We start from the raw sequence: 15,631 nt of genomic DNA, 5'->3' as shown, positions 1-15,631 counted from the left end.
CGCTTATGTGTAAATTGCTGTCCACGCTGTTGAACTGGTCAACAAACGTGCCTACCAGTGTCCTTGAATCCGTCCAGCTCCGTGTGAGAGGCTAACCTACGCCTTCTGCATGATGTCCTCGATCTCCTCGACAGTTCGGGGCACCTTGCTCATGCACTCGACGCCGGAAGCGGTGACCACCACATCCGACTCGATACGGACGCCGCCGGTGCCTCGGAAGCGAGAGAGCATCTCCTGGTTAATGAACTTGGCCGTCACGGGGTTCGCCAGCACCGTCTGGATCTGCGCCTCGATAAAGTAGCACCCGGGCTCCACCGTCAGCACCATGTTCTTCTCCAAGTTGCGCACACACCGGAGCTTGGCCAGGATCTTCTTCGTCGAGCGCGTGTAGCCCACGGGGATGCCGCCGACGTCGTGCGTGTCCAGGCCCATCAAGTGGCCCAGGCCGTGCGGGTAGAAGAAGGCCGAGATCTCGTGGTCCATGAGCTCGTCCACGGTGCCGTTCTGGAACAGCCCGTACTCGAGCAGGTGCTGCGTCAGCACGCGGTGCGACAGCAAGTGCATGTCCACGTAGCTGATCCCAGGCTTGATGGCCGCCATCACCGCGTCGTGCGCCTTCAATACACCTTCGTAGACCATGCGCTGGTCCGCCGAGAAGACGCCGTTCACAGGCCACGAACACGTGATGTCCGACGTGTAGCCGTGCAGCTCCCCGCCCATGTCATTCAGGAAGAGATCGCCATCCTCCAGCAGCTTGTCGTTGGGTGCTCCCGCGTGGCCATAGTGAAGCGCCGACGCATTGTGGCCGCTGCCACAGATGCACGTGTACGCGTGGAAGCGCGCGCCTCCGTTGCTGTACACATAGTGCAGGAAGTCGCTCTCGGCGTGGAACTCCATCTTGCCCGGCCGGATGTTCTTCATCACGTTGACGTGCGCGCGCGACGACAGCTTGTTGACGAAGCGCAGCAGCTCCAGCTCCTTCTCCGTCTTGATCACGCGGCACTCGACCAGCACGGGGTGCAGCGTCTCCCTGTCCACCTCAAACTGGTCGATGCCCTCGAATGTGGACGTGGTGGTGGTCTCCAGGCCGCTGTCCGCAAGCCTTGGACGAATATTGGAAGAACACTGTTCGTGGAACGAAGTGGGGAGGTAAAAAACCTCAAGAATATTGTTCTCGAGGTTTTGGACCTTCGTCCGTAATATCGGTTTTTGCAGGGGAATATGCTGGCGTGTGCACTGCACAGTGGGATGTGTTCGCTTCTCGCCGGTCTGGTTGGCAGAAATGATTTTTTCTGCGATTGGCTATTAGTCAAACGGTAATTTATTAAGATCTTGGAGAGGCGGGAGAATATTGCAGTCTTCCCGACGATGGTGCTAACTCGCGCTCAAGCTCGCGCTCAAGCTGCTGCTCGATCTCAAGCTGCTGCTCAGGACGATGTGGAGATCGACGGCGACATCGACGACGGGGAGATTCACGACGCCGCTGCTGACGGAGAGATCGGCGCCGCTGGTGATGACGCGAAGAAGGACGTGGATCGGTGTATCAACACTCTGCAGAGCAAGGAATCCCAGTCTGGTGACGACGCGGTGCGACACGAAGGTGGACCAGCCGAGCAGCCCGAAGCTTCCCAATACAGCATTGAACACAGCTTGCAGTCAGCTGTTGATGCCATCTGCAAGACGATTAAGGAGGGTGTGCGTGAGCTGACGCCTGTAGACGAGCGCCAGAGAATCCGAACGACACGCTACGAGCCCGACTGGAGCAACGACGGCGACAGTGGCAGCGACTCTGATGGAGATAGTGAATTCGAGATGAGGATGCTAGAGGCATGGGAGAAATCCTACCGACACACACCACGACCTGTCTCTCCTGTTCAACTGCCTAATAGAGAGAGTCGCCGTCCAAGCAATCTTGATGATGAGTCAAAGGTGCATGCAGCGTTGGAGAGGGATCAGCCACACATGGTGGCGATAGTTCACATTACGTTGGCGTCAATTGCTGCGACACAGACAGAGGATCAATCGCCACAGACACTACAAGGAGCTAGTTCGCCACTGACGACATCACCCGAGCGGTGCATATCGAACAGGGTGGCGGTTGTGAGGCCAACCGCGGCAGTGGTAGCGGGGACTCGTGCTTCGTCAAAAACCTAGGAGTACCAAGGATATTCGCCACCACTTCGTCCGACATCTACCGGCCTTGTGCGGTTGCAGTCACTTCGAGGACGCGCTCGAGCTCCTGCACGCCGCACACATCATCGAGCGCGAGCACACAAACAGGTGGCGCAAAGTGTACTCGTGTTAGGCCTTCAGCTTCAAGTGCAAATGAGAGCGGAGCAGACAGCCCAACACTACTTGTCGAGCAGTGGAACGTGAATGTGGCAGCGTTGTCTAAGTGCAGCTGGCCGGGCAAGGTAAGCGTGGCTACGAGAGATGCTTAACGGAAAGCATAACGTAATACGTGTGTGAATTCACTCACTAGTCATCTTGTCAATTTCTTACTACATTCACAATTCCGATTTCGTTTCCTCGAAGTCGTCAGGTAGTGACATACTAGAAGCGAAGTCGGCCAGAAGGTCGCTTGTCATCTCGTCCAGCTCATAGTCCATTTCTTCAGCGACGGGGAAGATGAAGCTTGTAGGTGTGTGCAAGTGATGCTGTCCCTTTGGGATCTCCTCACACTGCAATAAATCAACGAAGTCGCTGTTTCTGTTCAGGAATGAGCACATATCGATGTTGTGCTCGGCTAATGTCGTGCGCTGTGTAGTTACCATCTGCCCGCTTACACCAAAATCACGCTCAATCTGGCACGAAGATACTCGTATTGAGAACAGCACTCTCACAGCTTTCGGTATGATACGGTGTCGCCTTGGTGCTCAAGTCTTTGCCAAAACTCAAGTACTGATTCATTTGGTGTGTAGTCCTCTTTTCGTGCAATGTCGACAGGATCTTCCAGCCATCGATCAAGTTTCTCTTCTGCGCGTCGATCCTGCCGGCTAAAGGTTGGTGGTCGGCTTGATCTCGGCGCAAATTCTGCTTCCAGTCGACTGACTTGCACAACAGGTGCAGGTGGTTCAAATTCAGAGACGTCCGCGGGTTCACTTACTGCCTTAAGTAAGTCCAATAAGTTGCAGCGGATTTTGGCGTTCACATCATTCTTCCTGGTCACAGCATCCCTTTCGCTTTTGCCATGCTGACGGCACGACAAAATCACTGCACGATCGAGGCTCCTCTCCGTTCGTTTGAAGATAGGGTGGAGTTTCAACTGCATTTCAAATACAAATTGACACTTGTGGAATTGCTTGTCGTTGTAATATCTGCTGAAGAAGCGTTCGTCCAATGCTCTCCGCAATAGTCTCCGTACATCCGCAGCCAGTGGTGTAAGGTCACTTGCAGGAATCCAACGAGGATTTTTGTCGGTTGATAGGTAGTGTGGCAAAGGCTGATCAGGGTCGAGGTCGTGAATACGCATCATATACAACTGTACGAGCACGTCGACTTGAACAGGATGCTCTGCTTGACATGTTCGCTTGATCTCACCGATTTGCTTCAGCACAGACAACACATGAACCAAGTCGTCATGGCGATTAGCCAACGGGAACTCTGGTGGTGGCTGGTTGGCACGAAGTGCTTTACGAGCTCGCTCTTCATACCACGCAGTTATTGCTGGCCACTTCTCAAGAACTCTCTCCAATGAACGCGTCATGCTCAGGAAACGTGAAGTAGAATATCCAACAAGTCGCGTGGAGGCACCCTGAGTCTTAGACTTACAGAGCTCTGCAAATAAGCTCCCAGTGACAGACACGACCTTGACCTGAAATATTGTTCTTACCATCCGTGAGATTAAGTCCGCCATCTCCGGGTTAGCTGCAGCACTAGCAGCTCCATTTACACCACATGATGACTTTGTAGCTGCGTGGGCCATGTGTGCGAAGCACCACTCCCAGTGCAGATTGAGTTCTTTGCACAGCATCGATTTCACGTCACCCCCCGAGTCGCTCGTAGCCCCGTAGAAATCGCTCGTCGCTAAGCCAAAGTCCTCGAGCATGTGCTTCAACCACCCTTTGAAGGGCTTGACAATGCCGCCATCACGATCTCCATATGCGGGGTTGAACTTTCTCGTTCCCAAGAGAATGGACTTGTACTCCCAGGCCTTGTCCACCAGGTAAACCCGCAACCCAAGAAATTTGTCTTGCGTTGTTTTGCAAGTCCAAAAATCTGCCACGAGCGTAAAGTTCGGGTAGTCCTCTCGGTTCTCTTGGAGGTAGTTAGTGATCTCCTTGCGTGTTGAAGAATACAGCTCCACGATAGATTCCTTCACCTGCTTTGTAGTTATCTTGGCCTTCATCTCGTCCTTATAGAGTAGCGCTTGGATTAGTCTTGCCTCTTCGTACTCCACCATACGAAACGTCAAGTTATGGTTGATGATCATGAGAGTGGTCATCAGCACGTTTAGCCGGGTTGGGTTGTTTGAGTACAGGGCGGACGATGACAGGTGGTTGTAATCATGGTCGTGTTTGCGCTTCTTGACGGTCGCTATCTTTGTTTTCGGCGAGCCAACGTTGTGTATCTTCTGGAGGTGCTTCACGGCCATGGTCGTTTTGCCAGCATAGAGCTTGAACAGGTTTTTTCCTGACGTCCGACACGCCTCGTCGGCCAAACAAGCCCACGCGAAGACCTCCTTCTCGTTCTCGATGTACTTGACACGAACCCCCCACTTGAATATGTACGAAGTCTCCTTTGGTCGTGGAGGCACCAACTCGAAGGGTCCAAGGGCCTGGAACTCTTTCACTGCTTGGAGGACCACAGAAGGTGGCTCTGTCATCGTCACGCGTTGGCTGGAGGTGTCGTGGGTCCCTGCAGATGTCACGAGTGTGAAGTAAGTCCCCGATGCGGTCTCTAGTCTTGTCGGCTGCGCTGTGAGCTCGATGCTTGGCGGCGGAGCCTCTGACCTGAAGTCCGAGGACTAAAGCTGAGGCTGGAGGCACAGTGAGTCCCTGCGGTGGCCACGAGTGTGGGTCACAGGTGGATTTAGTCCATGTACTGCTGCTTCAGGCGGAGTCCTCTGACCTTCTCCTGAAGTCCTTGACTTGATCCGTGTGCTGGAAGGTGCCGTGGTCCGTGTGGTGGTCACGAGCATAGACTTGCAGTGCTCAGGGTCCCTGGTGTGATCACGAGTCTGTCGGCTGCACTTCGAGCGCGTCGGAGGCTCAGCACATGCGAACGCAGGCCGCTTCTTGGGCAGAGGATATCTTCGCGAGTGAGCTCGATAAATTTCAGTGCGGCTGTGGAAGATCGTGCGATTTTCAGCCAATCCAACGCGTAGGATACGAACACGCCAGATCCGCATAAATACGAAATGCGCGAGAACGAATATCGGGAGGGAAGCTCGCAAAAATGTTCGTTGTTCTCGCACTTTAGCGAGGAGAACACGAAAATCACGTTTTTCATGTTCCCTCTTTTTCGTGGAAGCGTTTTTCACCTTTTTTTTTGTTCCCCTACCCGCATGTTCGTCCAAGGCTTGGCTGTCCGTGTTCTGCCCGTGCAGCACGAACAGCTTCTTGGCCTTGAGCTTGTCGGCCAGCACGGCCGCCATCTCGTCCACGTAGAACACGTCGTCCACCTTGTAGTGCGCCTTGAAGTAGGCCAGCGGCTTGCGGTCTCCGCACCAGAGCTCCCACTCGTCGTTGAGCCGCGGCACGAACAGCACGGCGCTGCCGGTGGACAGGTCCACGAGGCCGGCGCACCCGGGTTCGCGCACGCCGAAGAGGTACTGGAAGAAGCTCTCCTGGTGGAAGTTGTACTGGATGTCCGTGTCGTAGCGGTCCACCTCGACGCCGCCGTGCACCAGGATGGCGGCCGCGCTGCTCTTGGTCTGCGGGTGCGTCTGCAGGAACTGGTGCACGACGTTCTGGCGGATCTGCGCGTGCATGGAGAAGTCGATGGGGAAGAGCTCGTAGCCCTCGGCCGGGTCGGCCAGCGCGCGGCCGGCTTGTACCATGGTCACGTGCGAGTGGCCGTTGAGGGACGCGCTCGGCCGGCGCGGTCCGCCACTCTTGCGGTTCTTGGGGTCGTAAGCCGGCGCGCGCGTCTTCTGCAGCAGCGCGATTGACGCCATGGCCACCGTGGCCGTGGCCGCCGCTAAGAGGCCGCTCACGTTCTCAGAGCTCATCGGATTCGCGTTTATGCCAAGTATTTCTAGTCGGGCGGGCGGGCGGTTTGTGGGTGACGTGCCACACCACGGTTACACACCACATGATCTTATCCCTAGCTAGTGGGCTCCAGTAGTTGGACAAGTTAGCCAAGTTGGCGATGGCATGTATGCCGACGCACTTGTGCACGGCACAACTACGTTATGATACTCAATTGCTTTCGTGCATAGCAGCATTTGCTGCAAGTTGAAGTTGCGTTCAGCATCGGCACAATATGCCGACCGATCAGGCCGCTGCTCGTGCTGGTGGTGTCGACGCAGCACCATGGAGCCCAGGAAGCAATATGTACAGACAGTCAGAATTGTTTCTTTCATTCACAAGCACAGATACGACGCCTCACTCCGCGGTCTCGTAGCCTACAGCTCGCGCTCGATGACGGCGGCGGCGCCCATGCCTGTGCCGATGCACATGGAGATGACGCCGTAGCGCTGGTTCTTCCTCTTGAGCTGGTACAGCAGCGTGGACATCTGGCGCGCACCAGTGCAGCCCAGAGGGTGGCCCAGCGCGATAGCGCCTCCCTTGGGGTTCACCTTGTCCATGGGGATGCCGAGTTTCTCGACGCAGTACGTGGCCTGGCTGGCGAACGCCTCGTTGATCTCGAACACGTCGATCTGGTCCAGCGTCAGGTTGGCCTTTTGCAGAGCCTCCGGGATGGCGAACGCCGGGCCGATGCCCATGAGGGCGGGCGGCACGCCCGTAACAGCGTATGACACGAAACGGCCGAGGATCGGCAGCCCCATCTTCTTGGCCACCGAGCGGCGCATGAGCAGCACGGCGGCCGCGCCGTCACTGACCTGGCTCGAGTTGCCGGCCGTCGTGGAACCACCCTCCTTGAAGGCCGGCCGCAGCTTGGCCAGCTTCTCGGCCGTCGTGCCGGTGCGGACTCCGTCGTCTTGGGAGATAACGACCGCCTTCTCGTTGCCGTCCTTGTCCTTGATGGTCGTGGCCACGGGCGTGATCTCCTGCTTGAACCAGCCGTTGGCCTGAGCCGCCGCAGCCTTGGCGTGGGACAGCGCGGCCAGCTCGTCTTGCTTGGCGCGCGAGATGCCGAACTTCTCGGCCACGTTCTCGCTCGTGATGCCCATGGGCACCGTGCAGTCCATGGCGTCTTGTACACCTCCGACGCGTTCCCAGTTGACCGTGGGGACGTCCTTGCCAATACCAGCCAGCGACATGCACTCGACCCCAGCGGCGATGCCGATGTCGTAGTAGCCGGCCTTGATGGCCGCCGTCACGTTGGCCACGGCCTGCAGACCGGAGCTGCACTGGCGGTTGACCACGTGCAGCGGCACCGTGTGTGGGATGCCCGCGGCCAGCTGGGCCATGCGAGCCATGCCGGCCCCCGCGCCAGGCTGCAGCACGTTGCCCACCACGACGTCGCCAACGAGCTTGGGGTCCACCTTGGCCTGCTTGAGCACGGCCAGGAGCACGTGGCCGAGCAGCACATCGGGCGTTGTATCCTTGAATCCGCCGCGGCGGGCCTTGGTGATGGGCGTGCGCAGCGCCGACACGATCACCACGTCCTCCTCGGGCGATACGGGCGCGGGTGAGCCCTGGGCCACGTGCGAGCGGATGCGGTCGATGCGGTTCATTGCAGCGGGGCGGAGAGGAAGAGTGCGCGGCAGGCGGTCAGATCCGGAATGGCACTTGCAGGCGCCGTTCACGTCACTTGTTGCAGTGTGGGGCCTTTTACTAAACAAAATCCTGGATAGACTCTTCCAGACTTGATGAGGTCGACAAATTCAGAGCGAAAAGTTTGCCAAACCTGTGAAAATGTATGCCACACAAATATTCATTTAAACAGGTTTGGAAAATGACCGCTCTGAATTTGTCAATTTCATCATACTTTGTCAATTTCATCATACTTTGTTCAAGTGATTCTGAAAACGAATTTTTGTTTAGCTCTGAATTTGTCCATATCATCAAACCTCGAAGGCTACCTCGTTAAATGAATATCAAACGACAGATTAAAAATACTATATATGCATTCATACAGGTGTTAAATTTACACGACGCTACATAAGGCCTTGCATCCTGGATGACGTCGACAGAATCTTCAAAGGCTGTGGACCAGCTCACGCGATGCGGCCGACGGGGTGGTTGGCGGCTGTGGCGGCAGCCAAGCTCGTGTTGACGTGCATATTGCTGTACCGGAAGCGAGAGCTGCTGCTAAGCAAGCTGCGCTGCTCATCACGTGATGGCCGCGCGCTGGCCGACCCGGCCGAGGGCTACGAGCTCTTCCCCATCGACTTCTCCATGCACGCGCAGATCCGCCAGAACGTCGTGCACCAGTTCCTGCAGACGCACCCGCAGACCAAGAGCAGCGCGGCCGCCATCCTGGTGCACGGCGGCGTCGAGGTGGACCGCTACGACACGGACATCCAGTACAACTTCCACCAGGAGAGCTTCTTCCAGTACCTCTTCGGCGTGCGCGAACCCGGGTGCGCCGGCCTCGTGGACCTGTCCACCGGCAGCGCCGTGCTGTTCGTGCCGCGGCTCAACGACGAGTGGGAGCTCTGGTGCGGAGACCGCAAGCCGCTGGCCTACTTCAAGGCGCACTACAAGGTGGACGACGTGTTCTACGTGGACGAGATGGCGGCCGTGCTGGCCGACAAGCTCAAGGCCAAGAAGCTGTTCGTGCTGCACGGGCAGAACACGGACAGCGGCCTGGAGACCACCACCACGTCCACATTCGAGGGCATCGACCAGTTTGAGGTGGACAGGGAGACGCTGCACCCCGTGCTGGTCGAGTGCCGCGTGATCAAGACGGAGAAGGAGCTGGAGCTGCTGCGCTTCGTCAACAAGCTGTCGTCGCGCGCGCACGTCAACGTGATGAAGAACATCCGGCCGGGCAAGATGGAGTTCCACGCCGAGAGCGACTTCCTGCACTACGTGTACAGCAACGGAGGCGCGCGCTTCCACGCGTACACGTGCATCTGTGGCAGCGGCCACAATGCGTCGGCTCAGCATTATGGCCACGCGGGAGCACCCAACGACAAGCTGCTGGAGGATGGCGATCTCTTCCTAAATGACATGGGCGGCGAACTTCATTGCTACACTGCTGATATTACCTGCACATTTCCGGTGAATGGAAAATTTACAGAAGATCAGAGAATGCTGTACGAAGGCGTGCTCAAGGCTCACGACACCGTGATGGCAGCAATAAAACCGGGTGTGAGTTGGGTTGACATGCACATTCTCGCCAACCGCGTGATGATAGAACACATGTTGGAGCACAAGCTGCTGCAGAACGGAACGGTGGACGAAATGATGCGTCACGAGGTGTCGTCGTACTTCACTCCGTGTGGGCTCGGGCACCTTATGGGCCTCGACGTCCACGACGTCGGTGGTTTCCCTGCAGGCCACGTGCGCTCGACCAAAAGGAGCTTGCGAAAACTGCGACTGGTGCGAAACTTGGAGAAAAACATGGTGGTGACCGTCGAGCCGGGGTGGTACTTCATCGAGGCTCAACTGCGCATCGCTCTGGCCGACCCAACCATTTCCGCGTTCATCAACCCAGAGGTGCTGGCTCGTTTTCGTGGCACTGGCGGTGTGCGGATCGAATCGGACGTCGTGGTGACGGCCACTGGTGTTGAAAATATGACCCGAGTCCCGCGAACGGTCCAGGAGATCGAGATCACAATGAGCCGCTGATAGTTAAGTCGCTGCATGTACACACCAAAGGCAACTGATTGGCATATACTGTTGATGAACTTTACGTTCTTGATGAACTTTCGCTGCCCTTGAAGGTGTCTGGGGTACAGGCAGACTGTAACCCTGGAGTACCCTGTTACTGCAGTCCACGCCACCTGTACACAACCCTGCCAAAAGTGATATACTGTTTTGGTGCCCGCCCAAAGCCCCATCTAGCGCCGTGCGGACAAGCAGCGCTGTCGAGCGGTTCTGGCAGTGTGTGGGGGAGTCCGCCCTTCCTGACTCTGCTGGAGGCTCCACTCTCACCTCGAACCGAGCGCGCAGGCGGTTAAAATGGAGCGCGCGGCGTCGGCCCCGACGCTCACAACCACCACCTTCGCCCTCGTACGTTGCTGGTTCCTCTCTCTGTAACTTTATATCTTATCTATTGACACGGATCTCTCATATTTTATAGTGTGAGCTGCTGTCGCTCGAGTGGCACGTGTACGCCACGAAGAAGACAACCAAGAGAGCTGCCAAATCTGGTACAAAGCAGGCCGACGACACGGCCCTGGCGTCCTTTTCCCAGCGGCTGCAGCAGAGAAACGCTTTGTGCGTCCTCCAGGGGACGCCCTCCGAGCTCTGGGTGTTCATCGCCAACGGGATGCAGAGCGGCGTCCCTGTGGAGCCTCCTACGGGCGTCGCTGAGACGGACACTGGGTCCTGGACGCACAGTGCAGAGTCCTTGGACAAGACCATCCGGCAGCAGTTTTTTGCTGCACTGGCGTCGGTTTTGAGCCGGAAGTTGCTCGCCCAGGACGAGTTCGTGCAGTCGCACGACGGGTTCTACGAGCCCAACGACGCCAAGTTCATTTTCCGCTGCCCGTCGCTGACGAGGCTCAACCACGTGGAAGTGTATCTCGAGGAGGAGTTCCCGACCCCAGTGTTCCAGCTGCACTTTCGGTTGTTCGAGCCGTCGAATCTGTTGACGGTGGCTGTGGATGCGGTACGGAGAGACGGTACTATGAATGGCGCGGTGGATGTGGAGCTGGGCGACCCGCGGTGCTCATGGGAGCGGCTGGTGGGCTTGCCGTCGCAGAAGGACCATTCCATGGTGGATGTTTGGCATCTCAAGGACGGACTGGTGCCGCGGATAATCGCCGAGACAAAGTACTCGGATGTGACGCCGTGGTTCCGCGCAGTTTCCAAACGCAAACACAAGCACAGGATGGATGACAGTGATGACAACGGTAACGAAGATGAAGCGAAGAAAGACGAGAATGAAGAGGACGCAGATGACGACGACGATGACACCAACCAGGAGGCAGAGGTGGAAGCGGATGAACTGCTGCGCCGTCCAGTGCCAGGAGGATCGACGAAGTCAAAGCGAAAGCGCGACAGTGCTGATTCGACGGAGAACGGCGAGTCTTTTGCGCCAACGTCGCCGGACACACATGTAAATACTCCCGATGCAACTGGCCCAATTATTCGAATGACACTTCCCCACGACGACGAGCTGCACTTGCATGTAGACTCTGAAGTACGGCGCTTTAAACGGCGGCGAAGAGGCTACAAGGCGAAAGCTGCCAAGGGCTCTGCATTCTCTTTAACATTCGAACCAGTGAAGGCTTACGGAACGGGACGAAGTGCGACAAAATCAGCTCCTCCAGCTCTGGGTAGCAATGGCGTGAAGGATGCTGTATTGGACCCTACCCAGCTTTTCTCGATGGCAAAAGCGTCGCTTTCCAAGTCAGGCCCTACCTTCACAAAACCGAAAAATGAGGCGAAGCCCTTAAGCGTGGCGGTGTCGCTGGTGGAGTCTCTTTCTCATAGCGAGCAGCAAGAGGCATTAGATGGTCGACCGGTCAAGACGCACCCTCTACTGCAGGCACTTCAAGATTATGTCGACGATGAAGCCAAGGTAAAGGTGGAGGAGAGTTTAACCTCGAACGTATCAAGAAAGGTGAAGTTCTTGCCGAATGCGGAGGCGTTCATTCCGCCAACACTGCGAGCGACGGTCGGCCGACTTTCCGTTAACCATGCGACGGCGGAGCAGCTGCGGCTTCGTTTGTGCTCGGATCGCTTCAAATACTGGCAATCCGAGTACAGAATACTGCAATATCCGAAAAATGGTCGCCAGCAGAGGAAGGAGCAGCAGCGTCGGCTGCTCCTCGAGTTTGATGAAAATGCGTTCGAAGAGTATACGCGGCAGGAATCCGCGAAACTCTGGAACGATCCTGACCGTTTTAAGCTGCGCGATGGCGAAATTTCTCTTGGAGTTCAGATGGCAGCTTCGGACGCGATGGTGACATGGCGGCAAGAGCCACATGGAATTAAGCCGTGGTCCGCCCACACGAATTTGCAGGTCACTGCAGCAAGTGCCGTCGAAAAAAATGAGATGGTGGATCGCGTGCAGCCTTATTTACAAAGTCTCACGTCACTCCTGAAAAAGGAGGACAAGAACGAAATTGAAGTTAGAAAGACCGGGCGTGATCGACGGTGGATGAGCTTCGAGGACTACGCACAGGCCCCGACCCAGTCAATTGACGTCGCAGCAAAGCGAATAGAGTGCGTCCGCGTGGAAAAGGAGCCAAAGGTGTGCGTGTCCACGCTGGAGTCAAGCTACCATGTCGAACCCGCCATTATTTCGGAATATTTATTGCGCGATCTGCATCCCGTAGCGGCGCCTAAACCAGTGGACTACGTGATTGTGTGCCCGCAGTCTCCGTCCCAATGGCTCGCCTCCCTCGCGCTCTCCTATTTTACTTGCTTCCGTAGTATGTATGCGCAGTGCCACATGGGTGATTTGGCCCCGGTTGAGCTGGGCCAAGTAGAAGGAAATCGTTACGCGAGGGTGGACGCTTCCAACGGACTGCTACTCATTGACTGCGCTGAGAGTATGACGGACCCATTTGCTAATTTCCGCGCGGCTGGAAAGGTTTTGAACCCCGTCTTGTCGACCGGTGCGATCAAGAAGACACAAGCGTTTTCAAGATCTGCTGTCGCAAACGTGGTCTATTTGGTGGTTCCTTTCCGCCGGAGCGATGTCAAGCACAAAATGTGGGCCTTGGGGGCATTCTCCAGCGGTTTGTTCGGTACAGACAACATCGCCGACGTCAGCGGTTGGAAAGACAGCGTGGCAATAGAGATGGTGTACTTGGATGATTTGTACGAAGTGGAAGTGAACCCAAGTCCGTTTGTGCTGATGCCAAACTGCTTTGGTCTTTACGACCGGGTGTGCGAGAATTTAAATCTCAAGCCTGCCGAGGGGGTTTCCAGTAGTGCTGGGCGGTCGCGATTCCTTTGTGAACGTTTGTACCACCTGGCAGATTGGCGGACTGGTGCGCTCACTGCGGGCCAAGAAGGTGAGACGGAGCGACCATACATTTATGGCGGGTACCTGCTCTCAGAAGACCGTAAGTGGATTGCATGCAGTTGCACAGACGCGGTTGGTTCAGTTCTCGAAACGTACATGATCCCTGTGGAGGAAGGAGAAGACGATGGCCTCGAAAGCGCTCTACTTAAGATGATGCTGAAGATGTTGCAGTTTTTCGCGCTTTTCGGTGAAAAGAGTGTGCTAGTAATCACAAGACTGGCGGGCATGGCAGGAGCCTCACGTTTGGATGACAAAGAACAGTCTGCATGGGATCGCTTACGGTCTAATCGGCTAGAGGAGCTGATACCTCCCGCATATACGCCGCTCGTATCGTGTATTTTGCTCGTGCAGCTCAATGCCGCATCGTTTGATGAGGTACAGCTTCGCGAGAACCCGTCGTCGACAGCTCTCTACGTTTCTGACAACCTCGGATTCGCCGTTATATCGCCTCAAGAAAGCACGGCGGCTCGCGACAGTAGTCGAGCCGTGTGTTTCACAGGCAGCGAAGCCTGGAAATCCACGTCGTTACTTCACGCGCAGCACACGCTGAGCCAAAAGCGAGAGGCGAGGGTGCTGAAGGTGGCGCTTGTGCTCGCGTTACTAGAGGAAGACACAGACTCCAAGGATGGTGAGGTGACTGAATCGGCGCCACCAAGTACGATGACTGCTATTTTGCGGGATTTCCACGCGCAGTCGTACCTGACGATGCACCCGGTCACGATGGAGAGGCAATCACCACTACCCCATCACCTGGCCGCAATCTCGAAAATGAACCGCGAGTTACAGGTACTGAAGACTCAACTTACAACGGACCCCTTGCAGATGCGGTGACTAAATTGAGTGGGCACTCTGCAGCCTGCAGAGGTTTGAATGCGGTAATGTCTCTGCGCGTAATACAGACCAGATAGTGCACCCGAGACTTCATTTTGCTGCTAACTGTGCCAAGGTTGTCTATTTTCCCAGGATGCGAAGGTGTCTTGTGCATGCGGGACGGTGCGTGTTCTCGGGCCTTGTCCCGTTATAGCCTTGTCCGACAGACAGTTGGTCGAACACATCATGCTCATTACTTTCGGCAGCTCACGTCGGGAAGTCAAGGTAGCAGAGAAAGCAGGCAGCTCGACAGCATGACGGTGTTCGACGGGTATTTCGAGGATTACGACCACGCCCGAGAAGAGGCAGTCAAAGCGATTGACGAATATGCCCACGCCTCCGACCCCGGTACGCAACGCAACGCTGCGATGTCGTGTCGGTGTCTTAGAGTCTGGTCTGACTACGTATGACGTGCAGCCAAGCGAGAGGAGTTAGTGGGGGCGGCAAAGAGCTGCGTTGATGAAGTCGAACGCTACGTACGGACGAGACTGCGTACATCCTGCTGGTCCGCTGACCCTCACTGACAGGTTCATCGTGAATGTCTGGGCAGATTCGTATTCTGGAGAATGAAGCGAAGAACGGGGCGACTCCTGCCGCGAAAAGGAAGATGATGGAGCAGGTCCGTCACTGCCAAACCAAATGGACTGGTTTGAAGACTTCGCTTGAGAAGGAGATCCTGGTGGGCGACGCCCGAGCCGGGAAATCGCCCGATTCCGCGAAGGACGCGAATACGGTGAGTTATATGACTATACCTGTCGGTATTACGGCTAACAAGTGAGGTGTTGTTGCTCTTGTACTCGTGCAGAAGGAGCAAATGGATCGCTGCGCAGACCGTATCGACAGGTTGGTCGTGCTTGAACTGCGAACTTGCGTTGTGAAGCTGTTCATTAACTGATGGTGGCTTCTCTCACTAGAAATGGGCGTCATTTGAATGAAGCGCAGCGCACGCTTGCTCACACGGAGGCTATCGGTACGCCATTTCAACTACGTAGAGAGGTGTAACTACCCTTTTACTGACTGTCGCGTGGCTTGCAGCGGAGAATGTCGCGAATAATTTGATGCAGCAACGGAACCAACTGGAGCACACCGAAATCAATGTACGTCGCGGTGTGACGTACTACGTAGCCATTCCATCGCTAACGTATTGCTGGTGCGAACGCCAGGTCGCGCAAACGCAAGATGACACCGAGGAGGCAAAGGGGCACATCAGATCGATGGCGTTCAAGGCGTTCACAAGCCGAGTGGTGCTGGTGGTGGTGATGCTGGCGCTCGCCATCGCCATCGTGCTGGTCTCGTACTACAAATGGTACCCGCGCAACAAGAAGGACTACCTGGGCATCCTGCCCAATTCGAGCAGCTCCTCTTCCAGCAGCAGCGGCTGAGCTCCAAGAAAGACAGCAAGGCTGCACGTAACGAAGCAGCGAAAGATAGTAAGGTATTGAATGACCACACAAAGAAGTACATTTGCCTCCAACAAGTACACCGAAGTTGAGGGGCTGGCGATGCTCCTACGCACAAGCGTCGCCAACTTATTGAACAT

General features: G+C 56.0%; 5 protein-coding genes across 5 annotated transcripts; 2 read left to right on the top strand and 3 right to left on the bottom strand.

Moving 5' to 3' along the window:
* Positions 1-96: 96 nt before the first annotated feature.
* KRP23_12429 (Xaa-Pro dipeptidase) lies at positions 97-2,065 on the bottom strand (the record flags this gene model as incomplete). Its single annotated transcript, XM_067883048.1, has 2 exons — positions 97-1,102; positions 2,061-2,065. The coding sequence occupies 2 exons, from the start codon at positions 2,063-2,065 to the stop codon at positions 97-99; spliced, it is 1,011 nt and encodes a 336-aa protein (XP_067739337.1).
* Positions 2,066-4,505: 2,440 nt separating this feature from the next.
* Positions 4,506-6,172, bottom strand: KRP23_12428 (Xaa-Pro dipeptidase; the record flags this gene model as incomplete). The annotated part of the gene is made up of 2 exons (XM_067883047.1): positions 4,506-4,540; positions 5,503-6,172. The coding sequence occupies 2 exons, from the start codon at positions 6,170-6,172 to the stop codon at positions 4,506-4,508; spliced, it is 705 nt and encodes a 234-aa protein (XP_067739336.1).
* Positions 6,173-6,568: 396 nt separating this feature from the next.
* KRP23_12427 (3-ketoacyl-CoA thiolase B, peroxisomal) lies at positions 6,569-7,804 on the bottom strand (the record flags this gene model as incomplete). Its single annotated transcript, XM_067883046.1, has 1 exon — positions 6,569-7,804. One exon carries the CDS (start codon positions 7,802-7,804, stop codon positions 6,569-6,571), a length of 1,236 nt encoding a protein of 411 aa, XP_067739335.1.
* Positions 7,805-8,294: 490 nt separating this feature from the next.
* KRP23_12426 (Xaa-Pro dipeptidase) lies at positions 8,295-9,866 on the top strand (the record flags this gene model as incomplete). Its single annotated transcript, XM_067883045.1, has 1 exon — positions 8,295-9,866. The coding sequence occupies one exon, from the start codon at positions 8,295-8,297 to the stop codon at positions 9,864-9,866; it is 1,572 nt and encodes a 523-aa protein (XP_067739334.1).
* A 333-nt stretch (positions 9,867-10,199) lies between these two features.
* Positions 10,200-15,473, top strand: KRP23_12425 (Vesicle transport v-SNARE 12; the record flags this gene model as incomplete). Its single annotated transcript, XM_067883044.1, has 10 exons — positions 10,200-10,250; positions 10,321-14,007; positions 14,185-14,214; positions 14,298-14,439; positions 14,509-14,567; positions 14,642-14,824; positions 14,897-14,934; positions 15,006-15,061; positions 15,127-15,188; positions 15,255-15,473. The coding sequence occupies 10 exons, from the start codon at positions 10,200-10,202 to the stop codon at positions 15,471-15,473; spliced, it is 4,527 nt and encodes a 1,508-aa protein (XP_067739333.1).
* Positions 15,474-15,631: the final 158 nt, after the last annotated feature.

Source organism: Phytophthora ramorum, assembly GCF_020800215.1.
Source record: "Phytophthora ramorum isolate Pr-102 chromosome Unknown Phyram_PR-102_s0015, whole genome shotgun sequence".
Taxonomy (NCBI): domain Eukaryota; phylum Oomycota; class Peronosporomycetes; order Peronosporales; family Peronosporaceae; genus Phytophthora; species Phytophthora ramorum.
The sequence above is the reverse complement of the archived record's forward strand: the minus strand, read 5'-3'. Positions and strand labels throughout refer to the sequence as shown.